At 42.1% G+C, this 17,446-nt stretch overlaps 1 protein-coding gene across 1 annotated transcript in view; it reads left to right on the top strand.

The window, feature by feature from the left end:
- The window catches only part of IQCH (IQ motif containing H), a 136,366-nt gene that overhangs the window by 28,696 nt on the left and 90,224 nt on the right, over positions 1-17,446 (top strand). The window contains exons 6-10 of the mRNA XM_060755374.2: positions 6,324-6,444; positions 7,606-7,734; positions 8,047-8,261; positions 10,115-10,666; positions 12,441-12,507. Of these exons, the coding sequence (XP_060611357.2) occupies positions 6,324-6,444; positions 7,606-7,734; positions 8,047-8,261; positions 10,115-10,666; positions 12,441-12,507 (1,084 nt within the window). The remainder of the gene's footprint in view (positions 1-6,323; positions 6,445-7,605; positions 7,735-8,046; positions 8,262-10,114; positions 10,667-12,440; positions 12,508-17,446) is intronic.

Genomic DNA, 17,446 nt, shown 5'->3' with positions numbered 1-17,446 from the left:
TGAGATAAGGAGAAAAATACTTTGGCAGCACGTTCCGGGCGTATTATGCAGAGTAAATGTTTGCCGGCAGCCTAAATTAAGATCTCTGTTTCTAACCTTTGAAAATTGTGTTCTGATGTAATGTTTCTCTCTACCCAGAATGTTTTCCTGAAATTAAGACATGTCACATTCATTGTGTGGGAATGAGTCATTCACTTGGGTTATTTTTGTTTCGCTTTTTCGTCCCAGAAGAATCTTGTGAGCTTGGCTATGTATATTATGCTCTGGTCCCCACCAAACTTGGCCAGTGCATCTTCACTATTGGAATTAATACACTTTGGGCAGCCAGGCTCAATGCTATGGAATGATGGGAGTTGTTGTCTGGCGAGTACCACTACTATTTGGCGTACTTATTTAAGTGATTCTTCATTGTCCAAGCATGATGGACATATACACTTCCAAGTGTAGTGTATATGTAGGTGATTATGGAACGCTATTCTTGATCCGCATGTTCTTGTGCAGTAAGGACATCGATTTCCAGACGGAAGGCGCACCCAATAAGGGTTGGCTTGACGCATCTTCTTCCTCTAGGTTCATTTCTCCCTTTCTCACTCATTCGTAACCCTTTTGAATTCCGGAGCACTGCTGATCACAGCTGATCTCCAGTTAAAGAACTCAAGGGCCAGGGCTTCGCAGTTCTCGGTGTCTATGCCACAATTTTGAAGCTTTAAGCCCATCTTTCAATCTCTTTTCCTGTCCACCAACATTCTGTTTTTTATTTTTGAGTTGGGAGTAGAAAAACTGCCTTGGGAGACGGTGATCCGGCATTTGGACAGCATGGCCAGTCCAGCGGAGTTGATGGTGCTCTTTGCTTCTTCCAGCACGCTGACATTTGTCCGCCTGTCTTCCCAAGAGATTTGCAGGATTTTTCAGAGGCAGCGCTGATGGAATCATCCCAGGAGTTGAGTGTGACGTCCATGTTTCGTAGGCATATAACAGGGTTGGGAGGACAATACCTTTATCAAGAAGCACCTTGGTATCCCTATGGATGTCCTGATCCTCAAACACTCTCTGCTTCATTCAGAAAAATACTGCACTCGCAGAGCTCAGGTGGTGTTGTATTTCAGTGTCAGTGTTGACTTTTGTGGAGAGGTGGCTGCCAAGGTAGCGGAAATGTTCAGCGTTTTCTAATGTGATACCGTTAAGCTGTATTTCTGACATTGGAGAGGGATTGGCTGGTGACTTCTGGAAGAGCACTTTGGTTTTCTCAATGTTCAATGGGAGGCCAAGCTGTTCATATGCTTCTGCAAAGGTGTTTGGAGTGGCTTGTAGGTCTTCTTCTGAATGCGCACAGACTACATTATCATCAGCATATTTTAGTTCTATAACAGATATATATTATACTCTGTTTCCCATCAAACTTGGCTGGTGCAGCTACACTGTGGAACTAACGCAGTTTGGCCAGCTGGGCTCAATGCTAGGGAATTATGGGAGTTGTTGTTTGGCGAGTACCAGTACCGTTCGACATAGGAGGCTGAAGATCTAATAAAACTCTAATGAGTTCATAGCATTGAGCCATAGCAGCTAGGGTCTCTTCCAACATGGGCTGCATCTATATTATAAAATCAATGCAGTTTATTCATTTTACAATGTAGATGCACCCCTAAGAATGTGTTAGCCTAGCCTTACTTCTGGAACAATGGCCACAAAAATCTCTTCACTTAGACTGGATGGCCATCTGTTAGGAGTGCTTTGATTGAGAATTTCCTGCATAGTAGGAGGTTGGACTGGATGTCCTCTATGGTTCTACTATATATCTAGCACTTGGCGCATCTTCAAGTGTATGAATACCACTTTGCAAAGTGGCATTCACAAGGTGATGTTCTCAATTGTTCAGTGACACCTCTCTCTCTCTCTCTCTCTCTCTTTGTTTATGTATTTAATTAACTTATATCCTGCCTTTCTTCCCAATGGGACCCAAGGCAGCGCATAACTTGCGTTAGAACAAAGTGCGTGAATTAAAACCTAGTAATAAAAAGTTTTTTTTAAAAAAGCTGCTATATTAAAATCCTAATGCTTGAAAACAATATCAAAGCATTTAATTGCCGTCTCGTAAGGCAATGCTTTTTAAATCTTTTTGGATGGGAAAGACCTGCGGGGATTCGCACTGTGTTTGTTTCCATTGGCTATAGTTTCTTTTTCTCCTGGAAATTTGCTTCCGAACGGCAGCCAATGGCTCACGGACCACAGCGGCCCATGGAACACTGCCTTTGTTGGACTGTTTTAAACAAATGCAGTAATGGTCATTCCACAGATATATAAACCCCTTTTTTCCCAGTCCCAGCAGACCTCACCTCTGAGGATGCTTGCCATAGATGCAGGCGAAACGTCAGGAGAAATGCCTCTAGAACATGGCCATATAGCCCGAAAAAACCCACAAGAACTGAGTGATTCCAGCCATGAAAGCCTTCGACAATATAAAATGCAGTAATATTTGAGTCTCGGCAGCAATGTTTCGAAACATACAACCAAGTTGAGATGTTCAATGTGTTGTAGAAGACTTTCATGGCCAGAATCACTGGGTTGCTGTGAGTTTTCCGGGCTGTCTGGCCATGTTCCAGAAGCATTCTCTCCTGATGCTTCCCCCACATCTATGACAGGCATCCTCAGAAATGGTGAGGTCTGTTGAAAACTAGGCAAGTGAGGTTTATATATCAGTAAAATGTCCAGGGTGGAAGAAAGAAATCTTGTCTGTTTGAAGCAAGTGTGAATGTTGCAATTGGCCACCTTGATTAGCATTGAATGGCCTTGCAGCTTCAAAGCCTGGCTGCTTCCTGCCTGGGGGAATTCTTTGTTGGGAAGTGTTAGCTGTTATCTTTTTATGGCCTTTCCATGCACTGCCTCATTCTCATCTAGGAAGACGCATCTATCAGGAGGGACACATCCAGGCCATATCTATCTGTGCCATACTTGAGTTGTTACCATCACCATAACATTTATTTGTGTTTGTCTTTTTTGTGATTGAGACGCAAAGTGGTTGTGTCACTCATTTAAAAAAACAAAAACAATTTCCCTCAATGGTAGGGAAAAAATAAGGAAAATTGGGTTCTTTAAAATTAGTTTCTTTAATTGGTTTCATGGCCCCTTGGTGGTGCAGTGGGTTAAACTGCTGAGCTGCTAAACTTGCTGACCAAAAGGTCAGCAGTTCAAATCCGGGGAGCGAGGTGAGCTCTTGCTGTTAGCCCCAGCTTTTGTCAGCCTAGTAGCTCGAAAACATGGAAATGTGAGTAGATCAATAGGTCCTGTTTCTGCGAGAAGGTAACAGTGCTACTTGCAGTCATGCTGGCCACATGACCTTGGAGGTGTCTATGGACAACTCCGGCTCTTCGGGTTAGAAATGGAGATGAGCACCACCCCCCAGAGTCGGACATGACTAGACTTAATGTCAGGGGAAACCTTTACCTTTACCGTAAGTCTTTCACATGCTGCAATTGTGAACAACTTTGCCAATCCAGCTATTTGCTGTGATTATTAATAGTTATATTGCAGACCAGTATACAAAGACTCCTTCTGCCTTTTTATGGTGTGTCGGTCTCCTTTTTCTATCTATCTATCTGCCTTGCTTTTTTCTTCTTCTGACAGTTCTTTACATTGGCCTTTGCTTCAGTTCTGATGAAAGGTATTCCAGTTATGGAGATAATTGGACAGCTTTTGATGGTCAAGCCTAACACCTGCATGTCTCCCCCTCTTTCTCTTCTTTCTTTCTTTCCTTTCTGTGCTAAAACAGAGGTGTAAATTGACAACCCAAGCTCAGGTTTTGCAGCTTTTAAATGTTTGACATGAAGTGGGGAATGAGCATCATACGTTTCAGCTGTTAGATGTGGCAGAGTCACACTTTTCCAGAGGATTGACTTTGTTAAGTCACAAAAGCCACCAGAGGTACCCGAAAATACAACTATTCAGTAGAAAGGTAGAACTGACCATTTCTGTATAATACAATAGAAAAAATGCATGCCACAATTTTGGCTGGGTCTTAGTGATCTATCTATATAAATAAAAATGTAATATTCATTTGTGGGATTAACATAACTAAAAAACCACTGGACAAATTGACGCAAAATTTGGACACAATACATCTATCAGGCCAACGAATGACCATCACTCATAAAACCACTGAAAATCCAGCAGAAGAGACTTAAAAAGCCAAAAAGCCAAAAAAAAAATACATTACAACGCATGCACAAAACCACATATGTACACAAACACACATATATACACATATACACAATATATACAGAAATATATACAAACATATATGCACACGCAAAACACATACACAGAAAGGGGGAAGGGAGGGAGGGAGGAGAGAAGGAGGGAGAGAAAGAGGAAGAGAAAGAGAGAAGGAAAGAAAGAAAGGTAGAGAAGGAAGGAAGGAGAGAAGGAAATTAAGTGAAAGAGGGAGGGAAGGAGAAAGAGGGAGGGAAGGATAGAGATAAGGAAGGATGGAACCAAAGAGTAAGGAAGCAAGAAAAGAAACAGGTAGAGAAGGAAGAAAGAAGAAGGGAAAGAAAAAGAGGGAAGGAAGGAGAGAAAGAAAGAAGGAGAGAAAGTGGGAGGGAAGATTGGCCACAGCAACGCCTGGTGGGTACAGCTAGTCTATATATAAAAGTCAGTGTATGCTTGTCTGTCTGTTTGTCTGTATGTATGTTTGCACCACAAAAGCTTTTGCTAGGTGAAGTGGCCTTCTGTGATGTCACTGGGGAAAAAAGGTGACATGTGTATGAGGAAAAGGAAGGAATGAAGGAAAGAAAGAAAGAAAGAGAAAAAGAATGAATGGAAAAGAAAGGGGAAAGAAAGAAAGGAAAAGGAGGAGAGGAAGGAAGGAAGAAAAAGAAAAGGGGGAAGGTATGAGGGGAGGAAAGGAAGAGAAAGGTGGACAGTAGTCCCACCACCACCCAAGCAACGCTGGAGATATAAATGTGTGGTGTGTGTGTGTGTGTTAGGCGATCCCACGTTGTCGGAGTCTGATGGGTTTCCACATGTAGTGTCTTGGCGGTCTATATGTAGGTGACTGTGGAGCCCTATTCTTTGATCTGCATGTTCTTCCACAGTGAATGCATCATTTTCCAGGTGGAAAGCAATCTGACAAGGCTTGGCTTGATGCATCTCCTTCCTCTTGACGCCTTTTTCCCTTTTGCCCCCCATTTGTACCTCTTTGAATTCTGCAGCACTGCTGGTCACAGCTGACCTCCAGTTAGAGCGCTCAAGGGCCAGGGCTTCTCAGTTCTCTCTCGGTGTCTATGCCACAGTTTTTAAGGTTGACTTTAAGCCCATCGTTCAATCTCTTTTCCTGTCCACCAATATTGCATTTTCTATTCTTGAGTTGGGAATAGAGTAACTACTTTGGGAGACGGTGATGGGGCATTTGGACAATGTGGCATTCAGTCCAGTGAAGTTGATGGCATAGGAGCATCGCTTCAATGCTGGTGGTCTTTGCTTCTTCCAGCACGCTGACATTTGTCCACCTGTCTTCCCAAGAGATTTGTAGGGTTTTTCGGAAGCAATGCTGATGGAATTGTGATGTCTGTAGACAGCCCAAGTTTCGCAGGTGTATAGCAGGCTTAGGAGAACAATGGCTTTATAAACAAGCACCTTGGTCTCCCTATGGGTGTCCCGATCCTCAAACACTCTCTGCTTCGTTTGTAAAAATGCTGCACCTGCAGAGCTCAGGTAGTGTTGTATTTCAGTGTCAATGTTGACTTTTGTGGAGAGGTGGCTGCCAAGGCAGCAGAAATGGTCAATATTTTCTAATGTTACACCATTAAGCTGTATTTTTGGCATTGGAGAGGGATTGGCTGGTGACTGCTGGAAAAGCACTTTGGTTTTCTCGATGTTCAGTGAGAAGCCGAGCTTCTTGTATGCTTATGCAAAGGTATTTAGAGTGGCTTGTAGGTCTTCTTCTGAATCCCTTAGTCATTTTATAAATATCAACCATACATTTTCAAAGCATAAGCAACTGAATACTCACCAGCTTCATACAGGAGAGCTTGTGTTTGTGTGTCTGTGTGATTATTTTTTTTAGAACAGTCAGACAGCACAGAATGTTGATTGCATTTTAATTAAGTCTCTTTTAATTTACTTTAATTGCTGCCAATCAACAATGGTGTCTGGATGTTCCTAAGTGGTAAAATCTGAGCTTGTACCAAGGTTGTTTTGTTTTTGTTTTTTTGCAATTAAACGTTAATGAATTTGTTGCAGAAATATTGTTTCTGATACATAGCCACTGATACATGAGCAGAACGTTGACAGCTCAAGGAAAGAGCTTTCTTCTCCTCTCTTCACAGGCTCCAACTCAGAAAGTAGCCAAAGGAGTTACTGTTAGCAGTCTCCCGGTTGCCCCGGCTTCCTTCCACTTGAATAAAGTGTGCTCCCTCTTGCCTGTCTCCGAAACGGATTCAGAGAAAGGTCAGTCGGTCCCAACAACTTAGTGTTGCTTATTTCATCATATTTGACATATATACAGCAGGCCTTTCACATTTGCAAGTTTGCCTTTGCGGATTTGATAATTCACAAGACAAGAGAAAAGGAACCTATAGGGAAGAGATAGTCCTTTGCTATACTTGTGACTTTTCCTCCCTATCTTCTTCCATTTCACTCTTACCAAAGAGGAAAATATGTTGGTTTCAGAAAATTGGAAATCATAAAGAGCTAGGTACGTTTAGCCTGCAGAAGAGTGGATTGAGAGGAGACATGACACCCATGTTTCAATATTTGAAAGGATGTCATAAGGAAGGAAGAGGGAGCAGCTTACTTTTTTGCTGCCCTGGAGACTGGGACTCAATGGAGCCATTGGAAAGGAGATTCCACCTGAAGGTTAGGAAGAACTTCCTGGCCATAAGAAGAGCTGCTCAACAGCAGAACTCTCTGCCTTGGAGTGTGGAGGAGGCTCCTATTAAACAGAGGCTGGTTGGCCATCAGTCGGTAGAGTTTTGGTTGTGCTTTTCCTGCCTGGCAGAAGGGTATTGGACTGGATGGCCTTTGGGGTTCCCTTCCAACTCTATGATACTATGTTCTTTGGGAAAAGAGATCACAGACATTGGTGGGATGGGTTTAGAACGAGGAGTTCCACTCGCCCAATTAAAGCTTAATCTGAAACAAGTCACTGTTCCAGGATGTGAATCACAGGCCTATTAGGTATGTTTTTATTATGCACTGACCTATTTTATCTCAACTATGTCTGAATATGATATGGCTTTGTTATTATGAAAAGGGCCCCCTGGTGGTGCAGTGGGTTAAAGTTGCTGAACTTGTTGACCGAAAGGTTGGCAGTTCAAATCCAGGGGGTGGGTTGAGCTCCTGCTGTTAGGCCCAGCTTCTGCCAACCTATTAGTTCGAAAATATGCAAATGTGAGTAGATCAATAGGTACTGCTTCTGTGGGAAGGTAATGGTGCTCCATGCAGTCATGCTGGCCACTTGACCTAGGAGGTGTCTACGGACAATGCCGTCTCTTTGACTTAGAAATGGGGTTGAGCACCACTTCACAGAGTCAGACACAACTAGACTTGAGGAAACCTTTACCTTGGCCTTTACTTTATTCTTATGGCCTTATTTTGTTTTTTGTCTAGGCATCTTGAGTCTAGTTGAAAGGGGCCTGATCCCTCGTGCCGCTCGGATTACTCTAGAGAAGCCTCCGGTTCTTCCCAGACCCGTTCCTCTTCATGAATTTCACACGAAGTATCAAAGAATGGGTGCCGGTAAGGAAGAAACTAGAGGTGCTGCTGATAATCCCACCAAAACAAGCATCTCTCGGTCACTCCTGTTTGTGTCCCAAAATTTGGAAGGGGTAGTGATGTTCTTGAGTCTTCACAGACATGGCAGCAGATAATTCTTTCCTCTTCCAGTACTTCTGTATAGTTATAGCTGATGTGGGTAACACCATAGGTCGGCCAACAGGTTTGGCTTTGGCCAGGGTTATCTTCCAAGACTGAAGATCTGAGGTCTGATGGTTTAGGGCGCTGACTTTTGGATAAGAAAATATTAAACAATACCTTTCATCCCTTCTATAGATAGAAGTGTGGACAGCAAGAAGGCGGGTGGGGCAGCTTATTCGTCTGAAGACCCAGCCCGCACTTCCAGTTTTGCAAGCAAAGATAGCAAAGAGAAGGGCAACATTGCCCCACCTCCATCCTGCATCTCAGTCATTCCTTTCAAGAAGTCCAGGGAGCGACTGGGACAGATACCAAAGCAGGAGTCGTCTACTTCTTCTGCCTTGCTGCCAAAGGTACATCAGCACCATTGAGTAGGATTTCCATTCCATTAGAGATAAAGAACATGTTTCACTGTTGGGAAATTATTTCATTCTGCAGTTCCGAAATGTCAAGGCACAGGGAAGGTCCACATAGAGCTGAAAATGTCACATTCTGACCATGGCAACTTCTCCCAATGGAGAAATGCCATTCCTTTATCTCTTCCCATGATAACACTATCTAACACAATGTTTGTTCCTGGGTTGTAATTGTCGTTTCATAATTGGTTCTATCATAAAAATATTAGGAAAATGTAATAAACCCCCAAAACTTTATTTTTGCAGGACATTTTGCAACACATTTTATTATAGTTTTTCAATAAATATCTCATTGAGTCTCAGCAATTCAACATAGGGCCCTTCCACACAACCATATAAGCCACAATATTAAGGCAGATAATCCATAATATCTGCTTTGAACTGGGTTATCTGAGTCGACACTGCCATATAAACCATCTCAAAGCAGATCATGAATTATATACAGCTGTGTGGAAGGGGACACAGTTTGTGGCAGCCACAAAAATAAAGTTTCTGGAGTATAACAACTACTTTCAAAGTAAGGACTGCACAATTAAACATGAATAACACTTTCAAACCAGGAACAGACAATTTTTCAAATAGGTTGCTGTGAGTTTTCCAGGCTGTATAACCATGTTCCAGAAGCATTCTCTCCTGACATTTCATCCACATCTATGGCAGGCACCGTCAGAGGTTGTGAGGTTTGTTGGAAACAAGGCAAGTGAGGTTTATATATCTGTGGAATGTCCAGGGCGGGAGAAAGAACAAATGCTCAATTCAGCAAAGGACAAGAGGGATCCTCTCACCTCTGCAGGAGTCTACCATATACCATGCAGCTGTGGACAAGTCTACATAGGGACCACCAAATGCAGCAGCATTGCCCAGATACGAATCAAGGAACATGAAAGGCACTGCAGACTCATTCAACCAGAGAAGTCAGCCATTCCAAAGCACCTGATGAACCAACCTGGACACAGAGTATTATTTGAGAACACAGAAATGCTGGACCATTCTAACAACCACTATGTCAGACTACACAAGAGAAGCCACTGAATTCCACAAGCATGTGGAAAACTTCAACAGAAAAGAGGAAACCTTGAAAATGAATAGTATCTGCCTCCCAGTATTAAAAAAAACTCCAAAATCAGGACAGTAAAGAAAGAGCAACACTCAAAAACAGGGGAATTCCAGACAAGAAACAATCAGGGCCAGCTAACACCTCCCAACAATGGACTCCCCCAGGCAGGAACCAGCCAAGCCTTGAAACTGCAAGGCTTTTCAGTGCTAATCAAGGTGATCAATTGTAACATTCACACCTGCCTCAAGCAGACAAGAGTTCTTTCTCCCACCCTGGATATGATTCCACAGATATCTAAACCCCACTTGTCTTGTTTCCAACAAACTTCACAACCTTTGAGGATGCCTGCCATAAATGTGGGCAAAACGTCAGGAGAGAATGCTTCTGGAACATGGCTATACAGCTATACAGTCTGGAAAATTCACAACATCTTATTGAAAAATTGATTGCGGCCATGAAAGCCTTCGACAACACATTTTTTTTTCAAATTTTTGTTACATAGTGTAATTTTTTGGTTCTGATCTGGGCTGGGGATCCTTGGCCTCCAGGTTATATTGGAACCCAACTACCGTCAGTCCTAGGTGGCATGAGATGATGCAAACTGTAGCTCTGCATCATCAGAAGGGCCATGGGTTGCCCACTTTAAAATCCAAGGTAATAACTGGGTAGCATTTTTGCCATAGCTTAATTGTGTTCATGAAGAGACTCTTCCATTTCCCTTCTCTTTCTGTAGGCCTCTGAGATTACGCTGGCCAGGTCATTCCACAAAGTACTGTCGGAGTTTGACATACCGGTCCACAACGGGATCCTAGACTACGCCTCTTCCGATCTCCAAGCGTTTAAACGGCATTGCTGCCTATTCTGGGGAGATATCTTTTCCTTCCTGGAAAACGTGGCCAACCTCCTCAAGGATTACGCCGTGCCCTATGCGATCATCAAGGGACGGAAAGTGATGGAGATCGTCCCAGACTTTGAACTGAACCAGAGTCCAACCAGGGAGGACCTTCTCTCAGTAATAAGGGATGCCTTGGCCATCAGAAAGCTCCTGGGCCGCCCTGGCCAGAGGTACAAGGGCCGAAAGGGACTTCAGGTGGCGGCCACCAAGATCCAGGCCACGTGGAGGGGTCACAAGCTGCGGAAGGCCTACATCCAGTTCCGGCAGCACCAGTGGGCCACCGGAGTGATTGCCATCCCGTGGCTTATCCACATTCACATGCGCCGCGTCAGGAAGATCCTGAAGGAAGCACGACAGAGGCACCTGGAGAATTTCTACATCAGGGGCAAGGTGCGCAACATCGCCAGCTGTTTTGGCAGGACTCCTTTCCTCACCATCCCTTGCGGTAAAACCCTACTCTCCCCTTCCTTTTAACCATACACTGTTCCAAGTGAATTTCACATTTCATTAAGCTTTCAGTCTTTCGTGACTTCCAACTTCCCCCACTCCGAAAAGAGAACATTCCTTGCAGCTCTTCTACTACTTTTTGTCGCTGTACATCATTCTTATGCTTCTAGTTGTGTCTTCTTTCACTGGAAAAATATCAAGTATTTTAAATGCATAACCAGTGCTCCCAGCAGTCCTCCTGATCAATTTATCTACCTACCTATCACTATCTATCTATCTTATCTATCTGGAAGATTGTTGGGAGTTGCAGTCAAGGAATAGGAAATTGGAAATATGCAGGGATTGGGATGCTCTCAAAGAAATCCAAAGAGAAGAAAGCTTGCAACTTGGAAGCAGTGTATTTGGATCATCCTCCTTTCCTAAAGGGCCTGGTCTAGGGAATGCTGGGAGCTGTAGTCCGGAAAAGAGTGTGGATATGCTATTGTGTGTTTTGTTTGCCAGGGAGAGTTGTTTTTGTACATGCGCCGTAGTGTCTTTTTGCTTTTTTGGCTTTTTCAATCCCTTCTGCTATGTTTTTCAGTGTTTTATGAGTGACGGTCACTCTTTGGCCTGATAGGTATTGTGTCCAAATTTGGTGTCAATTCGTCCAGTGGATTTTGAGTTAATCCTACAAACGAACATTACATTTTTATTTATATAGATTTTCTTGCTCTGGGTTGCTGTAGGTTTTTTCGGGCTATATGGCCATGTTCTAGAGGCATTCTCTCCTGATGTTTCACCTGAATCTATGGCAAGCATCCTCACACCTCACTATCTCTGAGGATGCTTGCCATAGATGCAGGCGAAATGTCAGGAGAGAATGCCTTTAAAACATGGCCATATAGCCCGAAAAAACCTACAACAACCCAGTGATTCTGGCCATGAAAGACTTCGACAATACATTTTCTTGCTCTGTTTGCCTTTTCTTTAAAAATTCTGGGATTGCAGAATTGCACTAAAAAGTACACATTAAAAAAGGAACAATTGCAATGCGGAAAGGTGTTTGGAAGCACAATTGCAGGACCCCGAATTGATGAAGAGAAGTGTGATATCAAAGGAGCCCAACCTCATATGGATCCACTATCAACAATAGCGCAGCTGCGATGAAATAGCCTGTTTGTGCAATAAAATAAAGCAGGAGAATGCAGCCCGGTGAAGTCATTCTGGGCAGAAGACCCTTGTTTGCCTCCTGCAGGTTGCTTGTTGTGTCCCTCTCCTCCTCTCTTTTCACCTGTAGCCTAGGCTTGAGATTTGTGGCAAGCAAAGAGCGCTCACTTGCCTCTCTGGCAGTCACTACTTTGTCAGAAAGTACTTAAGTTTGCAGACAGGCTTTTAATTAGTGCTCACCATTTCATTTATGTTTGCTTTCTTCTCTCTCTCTCCCCCTTCTCTTTTTTTTCATTCATATTCTGTTAATTAAGTGATCAGCCTCTAATCTTCCCCTGCCAGTAGCTTCATGTAGCCATCTAATTAAATTAATTGGGGAAGATGTTTTAAGTATGTGATTAAATCAATTAATATAATTTATGCCTGGCTTAACTGTACAGTGGGAGAAAGGAGCATTGGGGAGGGGGGGTGACGGCTAAGGGACGAACAGCTGAAGTTTGCCTGGGTTTCTTCCTCCATTGCCGCCGCTTTCCTCCCTTGTCACTGATCAATGCCTTCTCTTGATTTCCAGCATCTGGCCGCCAACTGGAATCGCATCAGGACCTCTAGGAGGACCATTATCCACATCCCATCATTAGGTACGGCGCTTTGTGTGCGTGTGTGTGTGTATGTCTGCGGATCTATCAGCAACCTCTATTACCCACCGCATTATGACTCCTTGATTGAGTTCAAGGAAGGCCCTTGTTTTATTCAAATTGGTCTCGGCAGGAAAATGTTGTCAACATGATGAGAGTAATAACGCAGGGCCTTCACTTGAAACGCCGTTTAATTTGGGGATTAAGCAAATAAAGTCATTATGTAGAGGCCGCTATTCAGTGGAGAGGTGATTTGCTGTAATTCGCTTTCATCTCTACGAAATGGACTAAAAAGTTGCCTCCGCCTCTTCTTCCCTCCCTCCCTCCCTCCTCCTTTTTCCCTGCCTCCCCTCCCTTCAAAATAGCAGATAATGTTTTCCGTTTGCTTTAATGACAGGGGGGAAAACATAAGCACGGCTGCTTTGTTGCTATTACACCAATAGGACCGGGGATGTTGTTTGCACCCTGTTTTTAATCAAATGTGCAGTCAAAATGATAAGCTGCATTCTCTGAAATTATTTAGTTCTAATTACGAGCAGATGGGATGCTTTATTTGCACCTTGGGCGCCGGAGCAAAAGGAAATGCTGTGTGCACAAGAATAATTAAGAAGTTGAATAGTGGGGTTTTTGTGTTGTGCTTAAATAATCTGCAGTTTCATGTTAATTAGCGCTGCTAATGCAATTATTTAATTACATGTATGAATTGGGGGGCTTAGAAGGCGTTTCGCTTTGCAAGCGGTGGGTTCGCCGGGGATGTTTCGGCCCTCTTGGAAATGCACACCTTTGTCGGACGTTCCCAATGACATACGATAGAGTCCAAGCCAATTAATTTCATTGAATGAGGTTGCTTTCATTTCAAGGAGTGAAAATTACATGGGAGGCACAGGCCATTTTATCCATAACAGTCTATGCATATGTTTATGTCGTTTATCCTACCACAACATGGCACGCTTAGGTAAATTTTATGGTAGCAAAATGCGTATTTTGTTAAAGACCTCTAAAACACAATATTACCCAGTGTTTTTAGAAGCTCCTTTTCTAATTCCTCAATATAGTAAAAATATATGCAAGTGAAAGTCATTAATATTCTCTCTCTATAGCCTTTTTGCTTTCTCTCACCTCTAGCAAAATACACAAATATCATTAGGAATTATGCAGATGTCTCGAGGACTGTACTAAAGAAATTATCCACCCTCCCTTTTTGTGAGACATTTGACAGAACAAAATAAACAGAAAAAGTGATAACTAAAGGGGTCGAAGACAGGAGCAGATCTCAAAATGATCTTAACAGACTAGAGAGATGAATGGCCAAAACTAACAAAATGAAGTTCAACAGGGACAAATGCAAGATACTCTTACTTACTTACTTAGGCAATCACTCGTTGGTCGAGTAGGATAGTCTTCCAGGATCAGTATCCTTGTGGGTCCGTAGGTGACTGTGGAGCCCTATTCTTGATCTGCATCTTCTCCCGCAGTGAGGGCATTGGTTTCCAGGTGGAAGGTGGTCTCGGTCGGGGTTGGCTTGATGCACCTTCCTTCCTCTTGGCACATTTCTCTCTTTCACCCTCCATTCGTGCCTCTTCAAATTCTGCAGCACTGCTGGTCACAGCTGACCTCCAGCTGGAGTGCTCAAGGGCCAGGGCTTCCCACTTCTCAGTGTCTATACCAGAGTTTTTAAGGTTGGCTTTGAGCCCATCTTTGAGCAGATACTCAACCTAGACAGAAAAAAGGAAATGTAAAGATACAGAATGAGGGACACCTGGCTTGAGAGCAGGACGTGTAAAAAAGATCTTGGAGTCCTCGTGAACATGAGTCAACAGTGTCATGCGGCGGCAAAAAAAATCAGTGGGATTTTGGCCTACATCGATAGGAGCCTAGTGTCTAGATCCAGGGAAGTCATGCTACCCGTGCTCTATTCTATTGTAGTTTATTGTTCGGGCTTGGCCCCATGTAAGCCGCTCTGAGTCCTCGTTGGGGAGATGGTGGCAGGGTATAAATAAAGATTATTATTATTATTATTATTATTATTATTATTATTATTATTATTATTATTATTATGCCTTGGTCAGACCACACCTGGATTCATACTGTGTCCAATTCTGGGCACTGCAGTTGAAGGGAGATGTTGACTCAGAGCTGGAATGTATCATAGGAGGGTGACTAAAATGATCAAGGGTCTGGAGAACAATCCCTATGAGGAGTGGCTTAAAGAGCTGGGCATGTTTAGCCCGCAGAAGAGAAGGCTGAGAGGAGATATGATGAGGGCTATGGATAAATATATGAGGGAAAGTCATAGGGAGGAGGGAGCAAGCTTGTTTTCTGCTGCCCTGGAGACTAGGACGTGGAACAATGCCTTCAAACTATAGGAAAGAAAAGAGATTACACCTGTTTGCTGTGTACTAACCTTGTTGTGTTTCAAATAATAATAATGATAATAATAATGATAATAATTTAAGGTGGGGCAAGCCATAGCTCAGTGTTCAAGTCATGACATCTATGTGGTTTAAATCATAAGATGGAAAAGTTACTGTCTGGATCCAGTTAGAGAGTTCAGGTTACATGAATGTAAAGACGGATTCCTACATTTTCAAATAATATAAAACCTAATATTTACTTAAATCAGAGCCTAGCATTAATTAAAAAAACTTAAATTTCTCAGTGTGCAAAGAGAGAGAGAGAAAGGGAGAAAAAAAGAGGGTTGTATCTGATTTTCTGGATTAGAAAAAATGGAGATTAATCTTAAATTTTGGCTGATCATCATTTCTGAATTTTAATTAGGCAACAGCTACATTTGAGGCCCTCCAATTTATATTTTACCCAATTGTTATGGACACATCAATGAAAGAAAAACATACTAGGTGTGCAGTCGTCCACTACATTCCGTGGGACTTGAAAGCGTGAGCAGGCAAATATAGGATTGCATGGTTACTAATCCCTTTTTACACCAAAATATCAAAACAACTTTTGGCAAAGAAGGGGTGGGAAATGACAGCAAGTCTTGATACAAATAAAAGAATTTTCATTTTTGTCCATGAGGCATTACAGTCCGTTCCTTAGGCTGCAATTGTAAACATAATCTGACATGAATTTCCAGTCAAATTAGGGGGATGTTGCTTGGCCCAATGAATATATATATATATATATATATATATATATATATATATATATATGACAGCAAAAGCTTAAGGGGAGAAAATATTGGCCACAATATTAGCACAATAGCAGAAACCTTAACATTAAATTGGTATTTCAGGGATGTGCTCCAAATGTTTTAAAGTCAGCTAGAAGGTAGTCTTGTTGGCATTTCGTCATATAATGAACAAATACCCAAAACAAGGACATCTGTTGTTTTACTACTTTCACGAGCAAGGCCTGTTATTCTTCCATGCCTGGGAGGGTAATTAATTGGTATAATTTGAAAACTGGAAAAGAAGCTGGCCAGAAATGAAAAGCCCACAAGGTGCCTTTCATCGATCACGGCATCCTTTTGGAATGTTTAATTCCTGGGCATCATCAAGACACGAACTGTAATAGATTAGCCCAATTTAAGGGACACCCTTTGAAAGGATGATTGTAACTGATTTTAAAACAATTTATTAATTCTTTTATTAATAGAATACTATTGGAGTCAAAACAAAATAGTTCAATTATTTGAGTAAAGGATCAATTACTTTCACACTCGTGTTTTGTATTCACATAAGGGGGCTGGAATGCTATATATATGGCATTCCACCTCCCATGTATGTGTCCGTCTATACGTAAACACACATACACACATATAGGGATGTGTGGTGTGTGTGTATATAGTGTGTATGTACATATATGTGTGTGTGTATAGTATGTTGGGGGTAGAGTGTGTGTATGCAGTGTGTGCATATGAATGTGCATGTGTATACATATAGAGATAGAGTGTGTGTATGTGTGTAGACATATATATGTATTTCAAAGTTTCTATACCGACCTTCTCACCTCATTGAGGGACTCAGCCAAGTTTCCAACCATAAAAACCACATACAATCAGTAAAATATCATAGTTCACAATTACAGTAACACATTTAAAATAACAATATATTTAAAACTACGGTGGTCAGTCGTCATATTAAAATCAAATATACATAATCTTCCATCCAAAATCCTAGGGTGTTGTCTCATTCATCGAAAGCCTGTCTCCACAACCACGTCTTCACCCGTTTCCTAAATGTCAGGATAGACGGGGCGGTTCTGAGTGTAGTGTATATATAGTGTGTGTGTGTGTATATATATGACATGTATGTGTATATATAGTATGTTTGAGGTAGAATGTGTGTATACAGTGTATGTATATGTATGTGTATAGCATGTGTATGTGTGGAGATATATATATGTGTATGTGTATATATATACACACACATATATAGCACATATGGGGGTACACACACTCTCACACACACATATATATTGTATATGCACACACTGTATATACATAGAGGGTGTGTGCGTATGTGTGTGTGTGTGTGGCATTCCAGCTCTTGTATATAACACACACACACATGCACACACACACACACACATGTATCAGAAATTCAGCCTTTTATTTCAAACTGTACGAATAATGTGAAAAGATCATGCTATACTTACTATTTTTGCAATGGGTTGTTGTAGATTCTAGAATATGGCCATATAGCCCGAAAAAACATACAACAACCCAGTGATTCCGGCCATGAAAGCCTTCGACAATATTTTTGCAATGTTTTTATGGTTTGAAACTAACAATTCCTTCACTTTCTTTTGCTTTTAAATAAGGAAACCTTTTCTCTCATTACAACTAGTATGCAATCTCTGCATTTGTGCTTAACATACCGATCAAATTGCCTCAGTTCCCTATGGTAGCCATTGAGAAGTTTTCTGTTTATGCCGGACGTATACACGCATCAATAAAATGCAATATTGGCATGAGGTTCTC

This window comes from Anolis sagrei, chromosome 9 (genome assembly GCF_037176765.1).
Source record: "Anolis sagrei isolate rAnoSag1 chromosome 9, rAnoSag1.mat, whole genome shotgun sequence".
Classification (NCBI taxonomy): Eukaryota; Metazoa; Chordata; class Lepidosauria; order Squamata; family Dactyloidae; genus Anolis; species Anolis sagrei.
The sequence above is the reverse complement of the archived record's forward strand: the minus strand, read 5'-3'. Positions and strand labels throughout refer to the sequence as shown.